This window comes from Aotus nancymaae, unplaced genomic scaffold (assembly GCF_030222135.1).
Source record: "Aotus nancymaae isolate 86718 unplaced genomic scaffold, 86718_ANA_hifiasm-v0.15.2.pri h1tg000003l, whole genome shotgun sequence".
Classification (NCBI taxonomy): domain Eukaryota; kingdom Metazoa; phylum Chordata; class Mammalia; order Primates; family Aotidae; genus Aotus; species Aotus nancymaae.
The window spans coordinates 31355872-31375188 of NW_026988414.1; the positions used below are offsets into that span (position 1 = coordinate 31355872).

Here is a 19317-nt window from a genome sequence, read left to right on the forward strand (position 1 = left end):
GTAGACTAATACATGGCATCCCTCTACTAGAATACGTACCACATTTCCAAAAAGCCAAGTCTAGAGAAAAGTATGCACTACCACTTTATAATTCAGTTTTTCCTGTTTAAAATGCTGTCTTCTGTACCTTCTGCTCTTGTGGGCACAGAACTTGTGGGGAAGCGCGGGTAGTGGCTCAAGCTGTTAGCCATGTCAGCCCTCGGTGGGCCCAGCAGCAGCTTTCCTGCTCAGCTTGTCCAGTAGCCTGTTTCAGTCTTTAAAATAGTCATCTTACTTGGTTATTAAATTGGCAATTTTAAGATCAAGTTTCATTTTCTTAGGACCCAAGGTTCATTCTGCCCACTCCTTCCCTCCCTGTTTTCCAGCTCCTTTTCTCCATCCTCCACTTGTCCCCCAGAACCACAGCCTGCATTGAGCAATTACATGTCCAGCTCTGATCCCTGCCCCAGCCCTCACTGCTTAGGTTTGCTATCATGTATACTGTTTCAGGACAGCACTTGGGCTCCTGTATTTACAACAGAAAATGTAGTTAAAATATAGTAGCATCAATAAAAGTATTTTTACTGTCACCAGACTTGGCTTTCTGCAATGTGCAACAATCCCAGAAGTCATTTGGGCCTCAGAATTGCACACTGGCACATCCAGAGGGGGCCTGCGTAGTTGCCTATCCAGGTGGGCATGTTAGACTATAAGCCCACTGTTCTTGGGGGAATGACTGAAGGCTCATTTGCAACTCTGGTCACTTACTGACAGGACCTGTCAGCTTCTGACTCTTCAAAGGAGGCAAAGAACAGACAGTTGAAGAGGGAGACATTTCAGGTAGGAGCAGCTGTGAGTCTGGCATGGTAATCCCTGCTGGGTTGTTTAGATCCTAGATTTCAGCCAAAATACTTAAAAAGTTCCTCTGGATGGTAGCCAGTGCATGTGCCAGCATTAACTCCCCAACAAGGGGATGCAATGGCCATTTCCACCTGTGGCTTTAGAGGCCAACTGTCTTGGCTCAAAGCCAACCCTGGCGCTTGATAGCTCTGTAATGTTGGCGAGTTAATGAACCTCTCTGTGTTTCAGTTTCCTCATCTGTGGAACGGGGATAAGAACAGTACCTACCTTGCAGGGTTATTGTTAATGATTACATTAGTTAATCCAGGTAAAACTAGTTTGAACAGTGTCTGGCACAAGTGTCCAATACATACTAACTACTAGTATGTTAACAATGGGAGTAATAATATCACCCTTCTCTTGGTTACCCTGATATGTGTGACACAACCGAGGCAGACTTCTCCAGCCTATTCTCAGGCAAAGAGCATGGGGCCCACCTCCACCTCCACCTCCATTAGTTTGACCACAGCAAAAACTAACTTAATAATGTAAGGGCAAGGCCCTTGGATTTGAGTCATCCAGAGGTCCAATTGCTGGCTCTGCACTCACAAGGACAAGTCAATTTTTCCTCTCTTGTCTGAAAAATGGGGATACTGCTCCCTGACCTGATAGCATCCTAGTGTGGTTGTGAGATCACATGGGATTAGGCATGAGAGGACTTTGTCAATGGCCAAGGGCTGAAACAGACATGAGGGAGAACACATTGCAAAGTCTGCAAGCACAAAGCAGATCACCCAGCTCTGGGTTAGGCAGTCTCTGGTATGATACTCAGAGGTGTCTCTCTAGACCCCCCAGGAATCTATCTTGTTCTCTCCCTGCCAGTGTTAAGGAGAGAATGTTTTCCTTTTTCTCCTGACAGGAACCTCCATATCTGGCACACCTGTGCCTGCATCATTTGCTTGCCTTGTCTCCCCATTGGTCATCCTCTCCCCAGTGATGGTGGCAATGTAACTTCCACCTATCTCTTTTCTTGAGACAGGGTCTCACTCTGTTGTTGTTTAGGCTGGAGTGCTGTGGCATGATGATGGCTTACTGTGACCTCAATCTCCCAGGCTCAAACGATCCTCCTGCCTCAGCCTCACAAATAGCTAGGACTACAGGCACGTAGCACCATACTTGGGTAATTTGTATTTTTCATAGAGACGGGGTTTTGCCATGTGTCCCAGGATGGTCTCATACTCCTGGGTTCAAGTGATTCTCCCGCCTCGGCCTCCCAAAGTGCTGGGCTTACAGGTGTAAGCCACCACGCTCAGCCAACTCCTACCTATTGGCAATGGGTCCAGCTCCTCTCTGGACACTCATCACTGTAAGGCCTAATTTAGATTTAGGCTCTAGTGAGGCTTTCAGGATGAAAGACATTATGAGATGTTAACATTTGTAGCAAGACTTATCTAGTTCTTCCATAATCACCCCCTGGAGGCATTTGTCTCTACTATTTTGGGACACTGTTTCAGGGTTTAGGACAGCCTTCACTCCCACTCCCAGTCCCTACTCCCTATTTTGAGCTTGGTAGATGCTCAGACAGGTTTATGTAATAAAGTTTAGTCACTCAATCCATCATAGCCAGACCCTGGTTTAGGTGTCGAGTATGACTAGGTCCTGGGTAGTAAAGACATAAGAATAAAAATAAAATAGCTCCTACATGTAGTAATTTAGAATTAATGAAGCGTGCATTATCTCATTCCAGCAACCTGTCGTATAAACAGGACATGTGCAACAATTGTTAAATCCTGTTTTACAGATGAGGCAGCAGAGGGTCAGGGATGCCATGTGATTTGCTCAAAGTCACATAATCTGTTAGAGCTTACCTGAACCTCACATATCATGGTTATAAACCCAAGGCTTTTTCTTTTACGCCATGCTGTCCTGAGCACTTTCCCATCTTTCTAGGTAAAAACATCTTCCAAATGGTTTATACAATGTAAATTACTAGGATCTTGTGTGAATTTCATGGGTAGGCTCCATAAAATTGGCCTTACCATGCCACCACATGGAACTCACTGGGAAAACATCAAAGACCACGGATGCCATGTTGAGAATACCAACAACCAAAGAACCAAAGACGCGGCAGCACCCCGTTTTCTTACCTTCGCCAGGTGCGCTGGATAACTGCTGCTGCCTTGTTCTTTTTGCGAAACAGCTCTTTCCTCCTCCGTTCTCTCTGAATTATCTGCAGTCGGAGTTCTACAGGGAGAAGGTCAATATTCACACTCTGCCCAGAAAGGGGACCAGGTGCTGGATCAGTCTCCTTAGATTCCTGAAAGTCCTCAGACAGGGTGGATGTCCCCAGCCTCTGGGCTCCTGACCTCAATTCCTCTGTGCTCTGTGGCAGATCTGAATAGAGCCCTCCTGCGAGCTTGGCTTGTGTCACTTTGTTTCTTGGTGTACGATGGTGGGGAGGATTCTGCCCAGCATGGACCACCTCCCCCCGGGCACTGCCAGGCCGGCTAGAACCAGCTGGGGAGCATCTTCCTCCTTTGAGCTCCTGAGTGCGCCTTTTCTGGGGGGCACATTTGGCCTTGGGTTCTGTGTCATGCCGCCTGCTGGGCTTCCAGTGGCCACCATGCAGTGGAAGGCTTGCAGCTGCCCGCCTGGAGTCCTCTCCTTTCTCATCAGGCCCAGCCACCCTGATACAGGAGGGCTGCTTCAAGAAGCCTTTCCCCTTTGTACATCGCTGATCGCCAGCTGTCTCACCTCTGGACTTCTCAACAGAGGGAACTCCTGGATGCCTGTTTCTATCATTGCCTTCACTGGGTCTGAAGTGGACACAGGCAGATTGGCCTTTAGAATGTTCTCTGGCTGTTTCTTGGGGAAACAAAGAAAAAATATTGTGTAAAACTTGCATAGTAGAACAATTTTGCTAATATGTTGACATAAAATATTTAGACAGCCTATATCATCACCATAATAGTAGCAGTTACGCCTAGGAAAAAAACTGTTTAACAACTTCCATTTCCAGCAATATGGTAGATAACCTGAAGGCCTTCTCACCTTAACGAAAGTATAATGGCCATTCTTTGAAAAGCACTGTCATACCTTTAAGAAAATAACTCTGGAGGCCAAAAACAAAGAGAAAAGAGAAAATCAAAGCAGTTAAGTGTGTGAGCTGATGCAGTGACTGTCTAAGCAGCTAATAGTGGTAGAGTGGGCAACAGATGGTCTTATTAAATACCCGGCTGTGTTTTAACATCTACATAGGAGCAGAAAATGAGGGCTTGCAGGAAGAAAGTTAACTGGAACAAAAACTCTACATGAAGCCACACTTTTGAAGGGATATACCTTTTGGAAATCATAATGCAGATTTTAAAATCTGCTCTCCAGCACTTGGAGATGACAAGGAATCTTGTTTCAGTCTAAGTTCTGGATGGGGTAAACAGTCTCCCATAAGAATTTAAAACCAAAGTCGTCATCCTCACGTGGGCTTGGTATTCATTTCTCAATCCATAGGAGACATTAATATAAAAACTGGACTTAGGATAGAGATATCCCAGGATGCCTCATAGAAGCAAACACAATATTGCTTTAGTGTGACATGCCCTTAACTCAGGCTCCACAAAGGGGTCCTCTGAAAACGACTTCTCGATCCAAAATCACAAAATGCATGAGGAAACAATCTATACCACAAGCAACAATTAACCCAATAGCAAGATCAGATCTCCCAAAACTTTAGCACACACAGACTGATTAGACACACAAAAGAAGTTTAAAATATGAGAAAAGGATAGAGTTGAAAAAACTACCTACAACATCTAAAATGAAAAATGTGCTGGGCGTGGTGGTTCATGTCTAATCCCAGCACTTTGGGAGGCTTAAGGCGAGTGGATCATGAGGTCAGCAGTTCGAGACCAGCCTGGCTTCATGTAACCGTCTTTACTAACAATACAAAACAGCTGGGCATGGTGGTGCATGCCTGTAGTCCCAGCTACTCAGACGCTGAGGCAGGAGAATCGCTTGAACCTGGGAGGTGGAGGCTGCAGCGAGATGAGATTGTGCCACTGCACTCCAGCCTGGGTGACAGAGCAAGACTCCATCACATACACACACACACACAAGATTAATAAAATAGGCACAGATTATCTAGACAATGTATTTTCAGAAACAGACTTTAAAATAACTATTCTGGCTGGGTGCAGTGACCCAGCACCTTGGGAGGCTGATGCAAGAGGATTGCTTGAGACAAGCCTGGACAACATAATGAGACCCCATTTCTTAGGGAAAAAAAAATGCCAGATGTGGTAGTGCATACCTGCTGTCCCACCTACTCAAAAGGCTGAGATGAAGGTTGCTTGAGCTTGGGAGGTTGAGGGTGCAGTGAGCTGTTTCTGCCACTGCACTCCTGCCTGAGCAACAGAGTGAGACTATGTCTCGATAAAGTAACTATTCTTAAGTGCAAAAGAGTTATCTATGCTACTCTTCATTTAAGAAAGAAAGGGATATGGCCGAGCACAGTGGCTCACGCCTGTAATCCCAGCACTTTGGGAGGCCAAGATGGGTGGATGACGAGGTCAGGAGTTTGAGACCAGCCTGACCAACATGGTGAAATCCTGTCTCTACTAAAAATACAAAAATTGGCTGGGCGTGGTGGTGCAGGCCCATAATCCCAGCTACTCAGGAGGCTGAGGCAGGAGAATTGCCTGAACCTGGGAGGTGGAGGTGGCAGTGAGCCAAGATCATGTCATTGCACTCCAGCCTGGGCGACAGAGTGAGACTTTGTCTCAAAAAAAAAAGGAGGGAGGATATAAGAAAATATACCTGTATCTGCTCATTTGTGCAAAAGAAATACAGAAAACATAAAGCAAAAACTAAAGAAATTGGTTACCTGCAGGGGTTGAGTGGGAAAGAGGTGGAAAGAAGGGAGAAATGGGAGCTGGATAGTAGGGAAGAGGAGGCAGTGACCCTTCCCTAACTACACCTTTTCGTATAGCTCTGACTCTTAGAGCCACTATAATGTTTCACATATATGCCCCGCCAAAAAGCTAAAACTACAAGATACCACTACACACCTATTAGAATGGCAAAAATCTAAAACAGTGACGAAACCAAATGCTGGTAGGGGGGTGAAGCAATAGGAACTTTCGTTCATTGCTGGTAGGAATGCGAAATGGTACATCCACTTTGGAAGACAGTTTGGCAGTTTCTTACAAAACTAAACATATTCTTGCCTAAGATCCAGCAATCATACTCCTTTATATTTACTCAAATGAGTTGAAAACTTATGTCCATACGAGTTGCACACAGATGTTATATTAGCTTTATTCATAATAGCCAAAACATGGAAGCAACCAAGATTTCTTCAGTAGGTGAACGGATAAACTGGGTAACATGCAGTTTCTGCCTTCTCTGTCAAGAGTACTGCTCTGAGAACAATATATATAAGGAAGATAGTCTAACTGGAGAACAAAAGGTCATAAAGAAGAGAATGGAGACGGCCAACAGCCACCACTAATTGCCAGATATATGAAGGAGGCCATCTTGGTACATCTTGTGCAAATTCTATCAACTCATGAGTGAGCCCAGGTAATCAAGTAGAGGAACTGCCCAGCTAGCCCATGGGACTGTGAGAAATAAACTTCTGTTGTTTAAGCCAGTTATATTTACATCTATAAAAGAGAGGTGCTGTCTTGTAATAGAAAATCCATGGTATTGACTTTGAACTGGTTGGCGAGCAGAAGCTGGGAAGGCAATGAAGAGACTGCTGGTGAAGGCTGGAAGAGCAGGGAAGAAACTGCTGTTGGAATCTAGAGAGAAGTGAACCTTGTTAATCAGTGGCAGAATTAACTGGCAAAATTGTTACCTGCAGTAACTTAGAAGATAGAAAATATACCTAATGAAGCTGTAGATACAGCTCAGGAGGTTTCCAGATGGAATGCAGAACAAAATATCAACTGCTCTTTAAAAATACATGACAAAGTATGGGGAGAAAATCAAATAAAATGAAGAAAAAACTGCTCAGTTTGCAAGCAAACTTTAGAGATAATGTAAAGATCCTAGGATGTGCTGGGTTAAAAAATAAAACTTTTAACATTTTTATTCTTTCCAGCCAGCAAAAGAGTCTCATAGTAAGATACGGCCTCAGCATAAAGATCAAATCAGGCTAGGCACAGTGGCTAACACTTATAATCCCAGCACTTTGGGAGGCCAAGGATGGTGGATTACTTGAGCCCAAGATTTTGAGACCAGCCTGGGCAACATGATGAAACCTCATCTCTATAAAAAAGAAATGCAAAAAAAGTAGTCGGGCATGGTAGAACATGCCTATAGTCCCAGCTACCCAGGAGGCTGAGGTGGGGGGCTCACTTGAGCCTGGGAGAAGGAGGTTGCAGTGAGGCATGAATGCACCATTGCACTCCAGCCTAGGTGACAGAGCAAGACCCTGTCTCATAAAGAAAAAAGTATGGTTGTATAACCCTTTATTAAGACTCAAAAGTATTTAAGGTGGTACATAATATAATAGGCCCTCTCAGCTTGACAAAACAGTTTCTAAGAATGGCAAGGGCATTTTCCCACAGAAGTCTGAGCCACTCAAAACAGAGAAAAGTTTGTTTGAAAAATAATGGATGTGGGCCGGGCGCGGTGGCTCACGCCTGTAATCCCAGCACTTCTGAAGGCCGAGGCGGGTGGATCATGAAGTCAAGAGAGCGAGACCATCCTGGCCAACATAGTGAAACCCCGTCTCTACTAAAAATACAAAAATTAGCTGGGCGTGGTGGCATGCACCTGTAGTCCCAGCTACTCGGGAGGCTTAGGCAGGAGAATTGCCTTAAACCCAGGAGGCGGAAGTTGCAGTGAGCTGAGATCACGCCACTGCACTCCAAGCCTGGCGCCTGGCAACAGAGCAAGACTCTGTCTCAAAAAAAAAAAAAAAAGAATGGATGTGGCTTTTGAAACATGGAATGAATCCAGTCAGATTCACAAGAAACTCATGAAGCTTTTGAGATAATCATGTCATTGAGAGTACCACAAGCTTGAACTGGTGACATAGTTCAAAACAAAAAGAAGCCTCTGGGGCCCCAATATCCTATAGTCAGGAAATATGCTGCGAAAGCTACTCAGCTGCAAACACGGGCATTTCTTAGGAAAAGGAAGGAATTCTCAGAGAGCAGAGCCAAAAATTCAGGTAGCAGAGCCAAAGCCATGGAGAAAAATGGAATAGGAAGCCACCAGGAATAAAATGAGACCCTAATCAAGGAATATTTACCTCAGAATAGGGGCCCCAGTAAAATGTGACCAGCTGGCTTTCAGAATTGCTATGGACTAGTGGCTGCTATGCACCTCCTATTCTACTTCGTTTTGTCTCCTGTGGTTATTCTGTTCCTGTCTCACCACTTGTTTGTTGGGTGTGGGGGGGTTGATAATGTATCTTTTGGCTGAATGGTCTCTGAATCAGAAAACAGACCCAACTGGTGAACCTGAACCACATCTGGTTCATGTCTTAAAATCCTAGACTTCAAGTGTGATGTGATAATCAGGATGAGATTTTGGGGACACTGAGATAGAGATGTATTAGTAAATTCTCACACTGCTATAGAGAACTACCAGAGACTGAGTAATTTATAAAGAAAAGAGGTTTAATCGACTCACAGTTCCACAGGCTTAACAGGAAGCGTGACTGGGGAGGCCTCAGGAAACCTACAATCATGGCAGAAGGCAAAGGGAAAGCAAGCACCTTCTTCCCATGGTGACAGGAGACAGCATGAGCAAGGGGGGAAGTGCCACTCACATTTAAACCGTCAGATCTTGTGAGAACTCACTATCATGAGAGCAGCATGGGGGAAACCCGCCTCATGATCCAATCACCTCCCACCAGGTCCCTCCCCAGACACTGGGAATTGCAATTCAACAAGAGATATGGGTGGGGACACAGAGCCAATCCATATCAAGAGGTAAGAAGATCTTCCCTGTGGGAGGAATGTGAATAGGCTGTGACCAAATACGAACTATGGAAGATTGTTTAATAGCCCCAAATTCCTCCCATCTTAGTATGCACAATGGTAGAATCTATTTCTCCACATCATTTGGCCTGGGATGGTCTTGTAACTTGCTTTGATTAATACAATCTGTGCAAATTCTAGAGTCTATTTCTCAAGAGGTCTTGTGGCTTTTATCTTTGCTTTCTGAGAATGCCATCCTGAGATCATGATGTAAGGAAGCCAGTCTAGTCTGCTGGAGGATGAAAACCATGTAAAACAGAGTCAAAGAATCCCATCTAATAGCTAGCATCAATTGTTAGACATTCAAGTTAGTACATCTTAGATATGCAATTCAACTGACTGTCCACCTGAATGTAGACACATGAGACCAGATGAAGCCCGTAAAGAAACTTCCCAACCAAAACAATCATAAAAAATAAATTGTCATTGTTCTAAGTCACTGTGTTTTTGTGTGGTTTGTTATACAGCAGTAGGTAACAGAAGCAACCCTGCTCTTACAGATCTTGTATTTTGGTGGAAAAAATGACAAGTAAATCAGTAATAACAGTAAAAAGTGATGATCTTTATAAGAGGGAAGCATAGAAGTATGGAAGCATATAGCAGGAAACTATAGCCTCCTTTACTGGGGAGATAATGGTTGAACAGAAGAAGGAACACCATCCCTGTTATCTAAAAAATAAGGTAGAGGGAATGGCATCTGCAAAGGCCCCAGGCTAAAAGAACTCAAGGAAGTTCAACATGGCTGTCACATCATGAGAGCTTAATTAAGGCTGGTTGGATGTATAAATGAATGAATATGTAGCAAAGCATCAAGGGTATGTAATCTTTAAGGATTACACTGTAAAGCAGATTATAGAATTATATTCCAGAAATGTTTAGTCATTTTATGTGTGTATATATATGTATATATATGTGTGTATATGTGTGTGTGTGTGTGTGTGTATATATATTTTGAGACAGAGTCTCACCATCACCCAGGCTGGACTGCAGTGACGCAATCTCGGCTCGCTGCAACTTCTGCCTCTCAGGTTCAAGCGATTCTTCTGCTTCAGCCTCCTGAGTTGCATGCACCACCATGCTTGGCTAATTTTTGTATTTTTAGTAGACATGGGGTTTCGCCATGTTGGCTAGGCTGGTCTTGAACTCCTGGCCTCAAGTGATCCTCCTGCCTTGGCCTCCCAAAGTGTTGGGATTACAGGCGTGAGTCACCACACCTGGCCTGTAGTCATTTCATGTATACTTTTCTGTAATTGTTCTTGGCTAACATGTGGCTTAATAATAATAGTTACTGAAGACCTACAATGAGTTACGGGCTATAACAAGTACTCTGCATGAACTATTGCTATCCATAGCTACCTTGCAGTGTAGAAAGTATACCCTCACTTTTTAGCTAAGAAAGTTAAGGTTCAGAGAAACAGACTGAACTGTCCAGGCCCTGAATTCAGTAATCATGAAGTTCCGGAGCCCCTTTTTGACAGAGTGCATAAGATCAGGGCTATTTTCATAAAAATACTAAGACACTATTTGTTTTTTTCATTGTGTTGGCATTTGCACTTAGATTTTGGGAAAGCTCCCACCATTCTCTAGCTTTTAAGAGTAGCTCAGTGTGTTTAAACTGCTTTGTGCAAACAATAGGGTTCGTGCTGCACACCTTTCCTTCTGGGAGTCTGGAATTTTGGCATATGCTAGGTAGAGTGTAGCTATGTGACTTGACTCCAGATAAAAATCCTCAAGTCCTAGATCCACATGAGCTTTCTTTGTCAACAAAAGGTTGTCTGACTGGTTGTTACGATTTATTGCAGAAGGAATTTAATGTGTTGTGTGTGACTCCACTGGGAGAGGGCTGTTGGAAGCTCGTGCCTAATTTCCTCTGGACTTTGCTCCATACACCTTTTCTCTGCTCAGTTTGCTTTGTGTCCCTTTGTTATAAACCTGAGTTGGGAGTACAACTCTATGCTGAGTCTCCCTAGTAAATCCTCCAACATCACCAAACCTGGGGTAGTCTTGAGGGTGGGGATTCCTGGCACACAAGTAAACTCCAAATAGGATAAACTGCAAAAACCCATGCCAAGACACATCATATTAAACTTCTGAAAGCTAAAGATAAATGTTAAAATCTTGAAAGCAGCCAGAGAAAAATGACGTATTACCTAGGACCGTTAGTGAGAAATGCCAGTTTGAATGACAGTGGATTTCTCATCTGCAACCATGGAAGCCAGAAGGAAATGGCACAGTATTTTTCAAGTGCTGAAAGGAAAGAATGGCCAACCATGAATTCTACATCTGGCTCATGCTTCTTCAGGAATGAAATAAAAACATTCTCATACAAAGGAAAACTGAAAGAATTTTTTGCTAGCAGATATACCCTTAAAGATTGGCCATAGAAAGCTCTTCATACAGAAAGGAAATGATACAAAAATCTTAGAGCGTCAGGAAGAAGAAACAACAGAAGAGCAGAAATATGGGTGCAGAAAATGTCCTTTTCTTTGTGAATTTTATAAATTGTATTTCATGATTGAAACAAAATTTATAACGCCATCCAATACCTAAGTAATGATACTTAAAAGTGGACAAGACAAATGGAAGTGAGGTTTATACATTTCACTCTAAAAAAGAAAAGAAAACAAAAAATCATATGTCAATCAAGATGGAATCCTAAAAACTGCTGAAGTAACCTGTAGGAAGGGGAAGAAAAAAGAGAAACAAAGAACTGAGAACAAGAGGAAACAAGTAGAAAACAAATCATAAAGTGGTGGTCCTAAGTGCTGATGTAACAATTACTTTAAATGTACTTGGTCTAAGTACAGCAATCATAAGAGCCCACAGTCCATGGGCTGGCAGCAGATGACAAAGGCAATACACCTACCGTTCGGCCTTCTGGAGTTTGTTCCCTGCAAATCTGAGGAAACATGCTGCCCCTTCTGAAGGGCTCTGCCTAGAGACCCTCCTGGGGACCCTCTGCTGTCTCTTGGCTCAGGCCCCTGGGTCCCATTGCCAGCAGGAGGCTGTTTGTTGGGGGCCTGGCTCTGCCTGCTGGGAGCATCCTGGGTGCTGGTCAGACAGGGAAGGGCCTGGGGTCTGCAGGAACCTGGGCTCCGCCTTCCTTTTTGCTGTTCTGCCTCTTTTCGTTTGTTTTCTTCCTCTCGCTTTCTGCAAGCAAAGCCAAAGAGGAAGAGAAAAAAAATTTAAAGAGCATCACCTGCTCAAGTGTCTCTGCATGAGATTTAAATTTTAAGAGGAGCTACTACATCACAGGAACTATTTGGAAATTCACATTTTTCAAGAGCAGTCTTTTCTCCAGATAAAATAAAAACCATCTCTATTACACCAGGCCTTATAACCCAAAAGATGATGGAGCTGAAAAGTTTGTAGGTCAGTCTTTGTGCTGTTGAAACATATGACAGATAACCAGGTGACTTTTCTGTACAAAACATAACACATTTCCAAGGCTGTGTATGTCCCAAGCTTGTGTGTGATCCTTGGAGCTACCTGTAACTCCATTTTCTCCTGTTTCAGAAAGCACACCAGAAGGCTACTGAAAATGACAGTCATAGGGATAACCTTGAATCTGCTCTATTTATTTGAAAAAGCCCACTGGCAAACCTTAATGATCATATAAAAAGTCACTTGCAAAGCACCTTGCAAGTGATTAAAACACACCTGTGAGTTGCAATGCTGCCGTTGAGAGCTCTAACTAATGAGTTAAATCCACTCATTTTACAGATGAGGCCCAGAAAGTAGGGTGATTTTCAAAAAGTCACACCTAAGTTGCTGGTGGCAAAGCTGGAACCCTTGGGTAGGAAAAGAACAGATAAGGGTTGGGCAGGAGGGGCCTATCTAAAGATGAGTAGCAGGATGAGGCAGGTGGGTCTGAGGTAGCTCAGAAAGGTAGCCTAGGCCCCTAATTCAGGACAAAGGGCTGAGTTATGGGCAGGATTTGTTTGACCACTGCTGTTAATTTGTAGGGATTTCCAAGGGAAAGACAGGAGGAAAAACACTTAATTTCTGAGTATCTCTCTGTAGGGTACTGAGGATACAGAAATGACAACCACAGATTTCAGGTCCTCCCCTGAGGAATCTTCTACCCAGAAGGGGACAGCTAGGAAAACAAAGACCTAATTTATAATGGAAGAAATGTTGTATTTTGTATTTATTCATTTATCTTTTTAAAGACTTTAAAGACAGGGTCTTTTACTCAGGCTGGAGTACAACGTGCAGTGGCACCTTCTTAGCTCACCGCAGCTTTGAACTCCTGGGCTCAAGTGATCCTCCCACCTCAGCCTCCTGAGTAGCATGTGCCACCATACCTGAAAAATATTTAAATTTTTTGTAGAGATTGGGCGGGGCAGGGGTGGGGGTGGGGGTGGGGTCTCACTTTGTGGCCCAGGCTGGTTTTGAACTCCTGGCCTCAAGCCGTCCCCCAGCTTTGGGCTCCCAAAGAGTTGCGATTAGAGGTGTGAGCACTGCACCCAGCTGAAAAAGACTTTAGATCTGTGCTCCTCACACTTTATTGGGCTGAATCACCTGGTGTCTTGGTAATTATGGATTCTGACTTAGAAAATCTGGGGAGGACTCAAGATTCTGCATTTCTAACAGACACCCAGGTGATCCAGGTGTTAGTCTTCTGGCCATACCTTGAGTAGCCAGGCTTAAGAGCACAGAAAAGTCTAATATGGACTGTTCACTATACCACTAGACGGAATGAAATATACAATATGAAATGTGATTCACCACAATGACACCAACTTTTTGTAAGGTCCACCTTGCTCACACATGAGCATGCCTTCTTCATAGGTAACCTGACAAGTTGCAGGGCTAAGGTACAAGACATGGAAGCATGAGACAAGGCAGAGGCCCTAAGCCTCCAAGCACTCACAGAACCCAGACTGCCATAGACTACAGCATTTGAAGCAAAGCTCATTTAGATCTCAAGGGACAGGAAAGCCCCAGCTGACAGATATCTAGGTTACACTTTTTTTTTTTTTTTTTTTTTGAGACGGAGTTTCGCTCTCGTTACCCAGGCTGGAGTGCAATGGCGTGATCTCGGCTCACCGCAACCTCCGCCTCCTGGGTTCAGGCAATTCTCCTGCCTCAGCCTCCTGAGTAGCTGGAATTACAGGCACGCGCCACCATGCCCAGCTAATTTTTTTTTGTATTAGTAGAGACGGGGTTTCACAATGTTGACCAGGATGGTCTCGATCTCTTGACCTCGTGATCCACCCGCCTCGGCCTCCCAAAGTGCTGGGATTACAGGCTTGAGCCACCACGCCCGGCCTAGGTTACACTTTCATTTAAAACCTTGTCAACTTGTTAAATTCTCCTTCTGAAGATCTTTCTTCCTGTATGGAGTAGCCCATGATCCGGGGTCCAAGCTTGCTTATCTAATAGTTTTCTACTGAGTCCCATTACCTACAGCATGGCCAGATGGGTCGTGCTAACTCCTGTACAGCTCTAATATTTTTATTCGACGCTGGCTCTGTGACATCTTTGCCACCTGCTAATGACTGAGCGTGCTGCACTGCAGTCTATAGGCCAGCTGGACAGCCTGTCATCTCGGAGCCTGAGATTCATATGGATGTCAGTAGGTGCCATTTCAGTGCGATCTGAAGGATTGAAAAGGGACAAGGCTGCTTTTCAGAAGAAGGTGGAAGCATCTGGGTAGCCAAAGTGCTGCTAATAGATTTAAAGCCTTGCTCCAGGAAGGCAGAGGAAGTGCTGTGCTTTTTATTAGCACCGACGAGCAGGGCTGTTTTAAGAGAATGATACTGGCTCTTTAGACACATGTGGGTGGTTGTCTGGGTTGGCACCTATATGGATCTTGCTGCCATTAAGGGGGACTCTGAGGTGATAAATTAGACTTTGTTATTTGAGCAGTCTCCTCTTTCTTTTTAGGAAACCAAACTCTCTTTTTCAGTTCCAAGAAGCCTCTCTGTAGCCAGCCCCGGAGCAAACCTTATCACTGCAGACCTTTCTGGGCCTTCAACAAAGGCAGCCACTTGACAAACACCAGCCTTTTAAAGGGATCAGCACGTCCAGAAAGCAAGAGGGCTTTGACTTCTGGAGATTTCTTTGGAGGGCTTTGGCTTCTGGAGATTTCCTTGGAGGGGGGATTTCTTTTCATTTTGGTAGAACTAAGTAAGGAGGATTGGGAGACAGAATGTAATCATCTGAATGTATAATTAGCCCCTGGTCTTATAATTAATTTTTTAGTTGATGCATTTTGCATTAAAAAACATCTTCCAGGTGGCACATGGCCCACGACTGTGAAGTTCTTCAGAGCAGTGGTTCTTGATGTAATAGCAGTGATCATTGGGAAAAAAAAGGGGGTGCAATTCCAACTGGAAATTATGCATAACCTGTATCCTATTTTATCTAGATTGCTGCCTTAAAAATAAAGCAGTAGCAGCAGCAACAACACATACAATTTAGCTCCTGAGAGTTGAACGTGACCCCACATATATGTGTCTCGCTGGGGAAAAGGTCCAGAACCATTGCTCATAGTTTAAGAGTTTGAAGAAACCTCAGTTTATTGCGGGTGACACCCTCATTTGGTAGATAATAGGCAGAGAGTAAATGACTTACCCAAGGCTACGTGGTAAAATACAGACAGAGCCAAGATAGAATTCAGCTGCTTTATCTCCTGGTAAAATTCATCCCAATGACAGAATTGTTTTTAAAATTTTCACCTAATCTTCTTCCATTATTTAATAAATTAATTGGGTCATATGAAGAAGCTGGAGCTGCCACTTCAAACTAACCATTAGCAACATTTAAAAACGAGCTTTCTTTTTAATTTTTAGAGACAGGGTGTCACTCTGTCACCTAGGCTAGAATGCAGTGGTGCCATCATACTCACTGTAACCTTGAAGTTTCAGGCTCAAGCGATTTCCTACCTCAGCTTCCTAAGTAGCTAGGACCATAGGCACACATTACCAAGCACAGCTAATTAAAAAAAAAAAAAAAATTGTAGAGACAAGGTCTCCCAAAGTTGCCCAGGCTTGTCTTCAACTCCTGGCCTCAAGTGATCCTCCCACGTCAGCCTCTCAAAGGGCTGGATTACAGGTGTGAGTCACCACACTCAGCCAAACTAGCTTTCAATGTAGTGTTTAGTCCCTAACTCTTAGATTCAATAATTGTCCTGGAATTTAAACGTTTTTTCTTAAGTTACTATGAAATGTCAAAGATCTTTACTCTTTAAGGTGGGCTATGTTATAAAGATCTATTTTACTTGTAAAGTTTAGGAAAAAAATCAGAAAAAGAACCAATATTATTCTAGTTGATATGAAAAATTAAAAAAAGTTATATGACACAGCAAGCAACACTTCAGCAGGAAATTTATTAACATGGCAGAATATTAGTGTATAAAATAGTCCCACCTTTCTCTCTCCTTTTTTCCTACTATGTGAAGAGAAATTGGCTAGACAATAGCTTCTAATGGGCTGCCAATTTAGTCGGTTTGGACTGTCTTTTTTAGAGCAATTTTTGCAGCTCTTCAGATGCTCACAGATAAAAAAAAGAGAGAAAGTCAACTGGAGATCAAATCTTTTGACAACATCTGTTTCAGGTCCTGTGCTCCACAGGGTGAAGAGGGGTCTCTAGACTATGAGCTGATGGGACGAGGGCTGTCTACTCAGGGAAGAAAAAATTTACAGGACACAATGCTGCTTCACATGGCTGGAGGGCTACTGTGGGGCAAAGATATTCCCCCAAAGACCCCTCAAACTAAATCTAACACCCACATATAGCAATTTTTACAAATTACAAGCCTGGAGGGAAATTTAGCAAGGAAAGGGCTAAAAAGAAGTTGAGTGATCAAAAGATGGCTTGATGTACAGAGAGCTGATCAAGGCAGTAACTTTAATGACTTGAATGTACCATGGCTTCAGCATCTCAGGAGTGGATGTATCTGTTTGTGCAAAATGGCACTCGACTCTGACCCTGCACAGTTGGAGTTATGGAAGTTGATATTTTTTCTACCCCACTATGTGGCTTTAAGTACTGCGAACTACAAGAGAGTTGTATTTGCTCACTTTTGACATGAAGAAATTAATTCTATCAGATACTGCAGAAATAGGCAGGCTCTTTCCCATCTCATGAATATTCAGGTTTCCATTGCGTTGAATACAAGACCTAGTGAGATCTGAGAGATGTGATTAAAATGCTTCTACAGAAAAGAGAAGCCTTGTTAGTGTGTCCTGTTGTACTGATTTAACCTGGCTTTGACTTAATGCTGCCATTCTAGTTCACAGTCCTGGTGTAGGCTAGGGACCAATCAATATTTGTAACTTTCTCAAGGATTTAGGAGAATACTGGTGTGCTCTGTTCTGTTAGTTTTGAGAGTAATAGGAAGTGTTATTGAATTACATTATAGAATTGATAATAGTAGCTTGGCACCATTCTCTTAACAACGAATGGAATCAACAGTGGCATAAATGAATGAGCCAGATGATTATTCAATCAGATGGTTGCCAGTATCTGGGGACAGCTTCTAGCATGGGCTTGGCTGGTGAGAGGATTTCCTTGAACCAAGTAATGGTAGGTAGCTTGGCCTTGAGACTGATTCATAAACCATCTCTCTTCCTTACTAGCTGTGTGACTTCAGGCAGGCTAATTTTTGTGTGCCCATCTCTGCATCTATGAAATGAGATTAAGGAGAGCTGCCATGTCTACTTTTTAATATTTATTTATATTTGTAATATCTAAAATCCACATTATTCAATGGGGCTTCCATTTCTTATGAATGTTTTTGGTTCCTAGAGACAAATTAACATCAACTATTTGGCTAAGCTTCCTTATATCTTCTAAGCAAGAAAACAGGGTATTTTCCTGCAGTGGCTCTTCCTAATACTCTCTGAATCTGGCAGGGATAAGACTTGTAAACAGTTTGAGTCTACAAAATTTACAGAATCATGATTTCATGTTTAAGTACAGACAGCGGTGCGCCCCTTTGCTCTAATCTTTCTTTTTAAAATCAGAACACAGACTGTCAGAAATCTGTCAAATGATAATTTGCTCATGACCAATATTTGGGGAGTTGGAAAACCAAATAAACAAATATATACAAGTGTCACAGGGTGTTGTGAGAATAAGTGCTACATACTGTGTTTGCTGCCTTGAGTAAGGCAAACAAGTTAAAGTTGTACAATTATAGAGAGTCACAGTATAAGAACTGAAAGAGACTTAAGAGAGTATTTGGTCCAACCCTTCCATTTGACAGATGGGAAAACTAAGGCCTACAGTGTTCAACAGCTTACATAAGATCTTAGACCCACTGTAGGGGAATTTACTAACATTTGTTTATTGAATGCTTACTATATACCAAACATTCTCAGGCACTTGAGATGTGGAGGTACGTAACACACAGTCCCTGTTCTCAAGAAACTGACAATTGAGTTGGGGAATCAGACCCTACGCTCCTGCCAACAGTGACTTCTAGATGTGATGAGTGCTAAAGGAGAGGTAACCACACAGAGCTATGGGAGGATGTGGAGGCAGTCACTAATTAAACCCAGGGGGAGAAAAAAGGCTACATATGAAGAATGAGCGTAAACTGAGAGGTTATTTCAGGCAGAGGGACAAGCATGCATGAGCAGAGACTCAGAAGAGATCTCAGAAACCAGCTCCTCACATAATTTTTTGTTTGTTTGTTTTCTTTTGAGGCAGGGTCTCTGTCTTCCAGGTTGGAGTGCAATAGTGTGATCATAGCTCACTGCAGCCTCAACCTCCCTGGCTCAAGTGATCCTCTCACCTCCCTAGTAACTGGGACTACAGGCATAAGCCACCACAGCTGTCTAGTTTTTAAATTTTTTTGTAGAGATAGGGTCTCATTATGTCTTGAACTCCTGGGTTGGTCTCAAACTCCTGGGCTCCAGTGATCCTCTTGCCTTGGCTTCCCAAAGTGCTGCAATTATAGGCATCTCCTCATGATTAAAAAAATTCCTTATATACTGTCCTGGAGAGATGATAATTCTGCTTCTGTTGGATCATTTCCAGTGAGAGGAAAATACTACCTCATGAGACAAAAAAGATTTAGCTCTAACCTTTTCAGCTGGTGTTGCATGGTGTCTAGGGGTTTGTCAGATTCTATCTCTTCATTGTCGCTGAATAACAGGCATAGAAATATTTGATCTTTAACTCCCTCTCAAGGGAATAAGAAAATGTTGTGTGCTGTAGGACCTCTGACTTACAGAATGTTAGAGCTGGGAGGGACGTCAGAGATCATTTAGTCCAGTGGTTTTTGTCTTTTTGTGTGTGACTCATGGATCCCCTTTGGAGAATGTAATTAAAAAAAAAAATCGATAGATCCTTTCCCCCAAAATGCATATGTGTTCCTGACACACAAAATGCTGTGTACAATTTCAGGGTATTCATGGATCCCTGAAGCCCATCTTGAATTAAGAAATCTTCTTTCCATTTTACTGATGAAAATCTGAGGCTCAGAGAAGTGGAATGGCATGAAATAGAAGTATGGAAGTAATTCCCTATAGGCCAGATGACTTTGTGAGCA

At 43.1% G+C, this 19317-nt stretch overlaps 2 protein-coding genes across 3 annotated transcripts in view; one reads left to right on the forward strand and one right to left on the reverse strand.

Annotated features, from left to right (window-relative positions):
* Positions 1-3552, forward strand: part of TEX10 (testis expressed 10) — a 58598-nt gene extending 55046 nt beyond the window's left edge. The window contains exon 16 of the transcript XR_010343767.1: positions 2770-3552. The gene's annotated coding sequence lies outside the window, so the exon portion shown is untranslated. The remainder of the gene's footprint in view (positions 1-2769) is intronic.
* The window catches only part of INVS (inversin), a 188056-nt gene that overhangs the window by 9950 nt on the left and 158789 nt on the right, over positions 1-19317 (reverse strand). For both annotated transcript variants that reach the window (XM_012437549.2, XM_021674241.2), the window contains exons 13-14: positions 11677-11960; positions 2967-3684 (exon numbers count right to left, since the gene is read on the reverse strand). In XM_012437549.2, the coding sequence (XP_012292972.2) occupies positions 2967-3684; positions 11677-11960 (1002 nt within the window). The remainder of the gene's footprint in view (positions 1-2966; positions 3685-11676; positions 11961-19317) is intronic.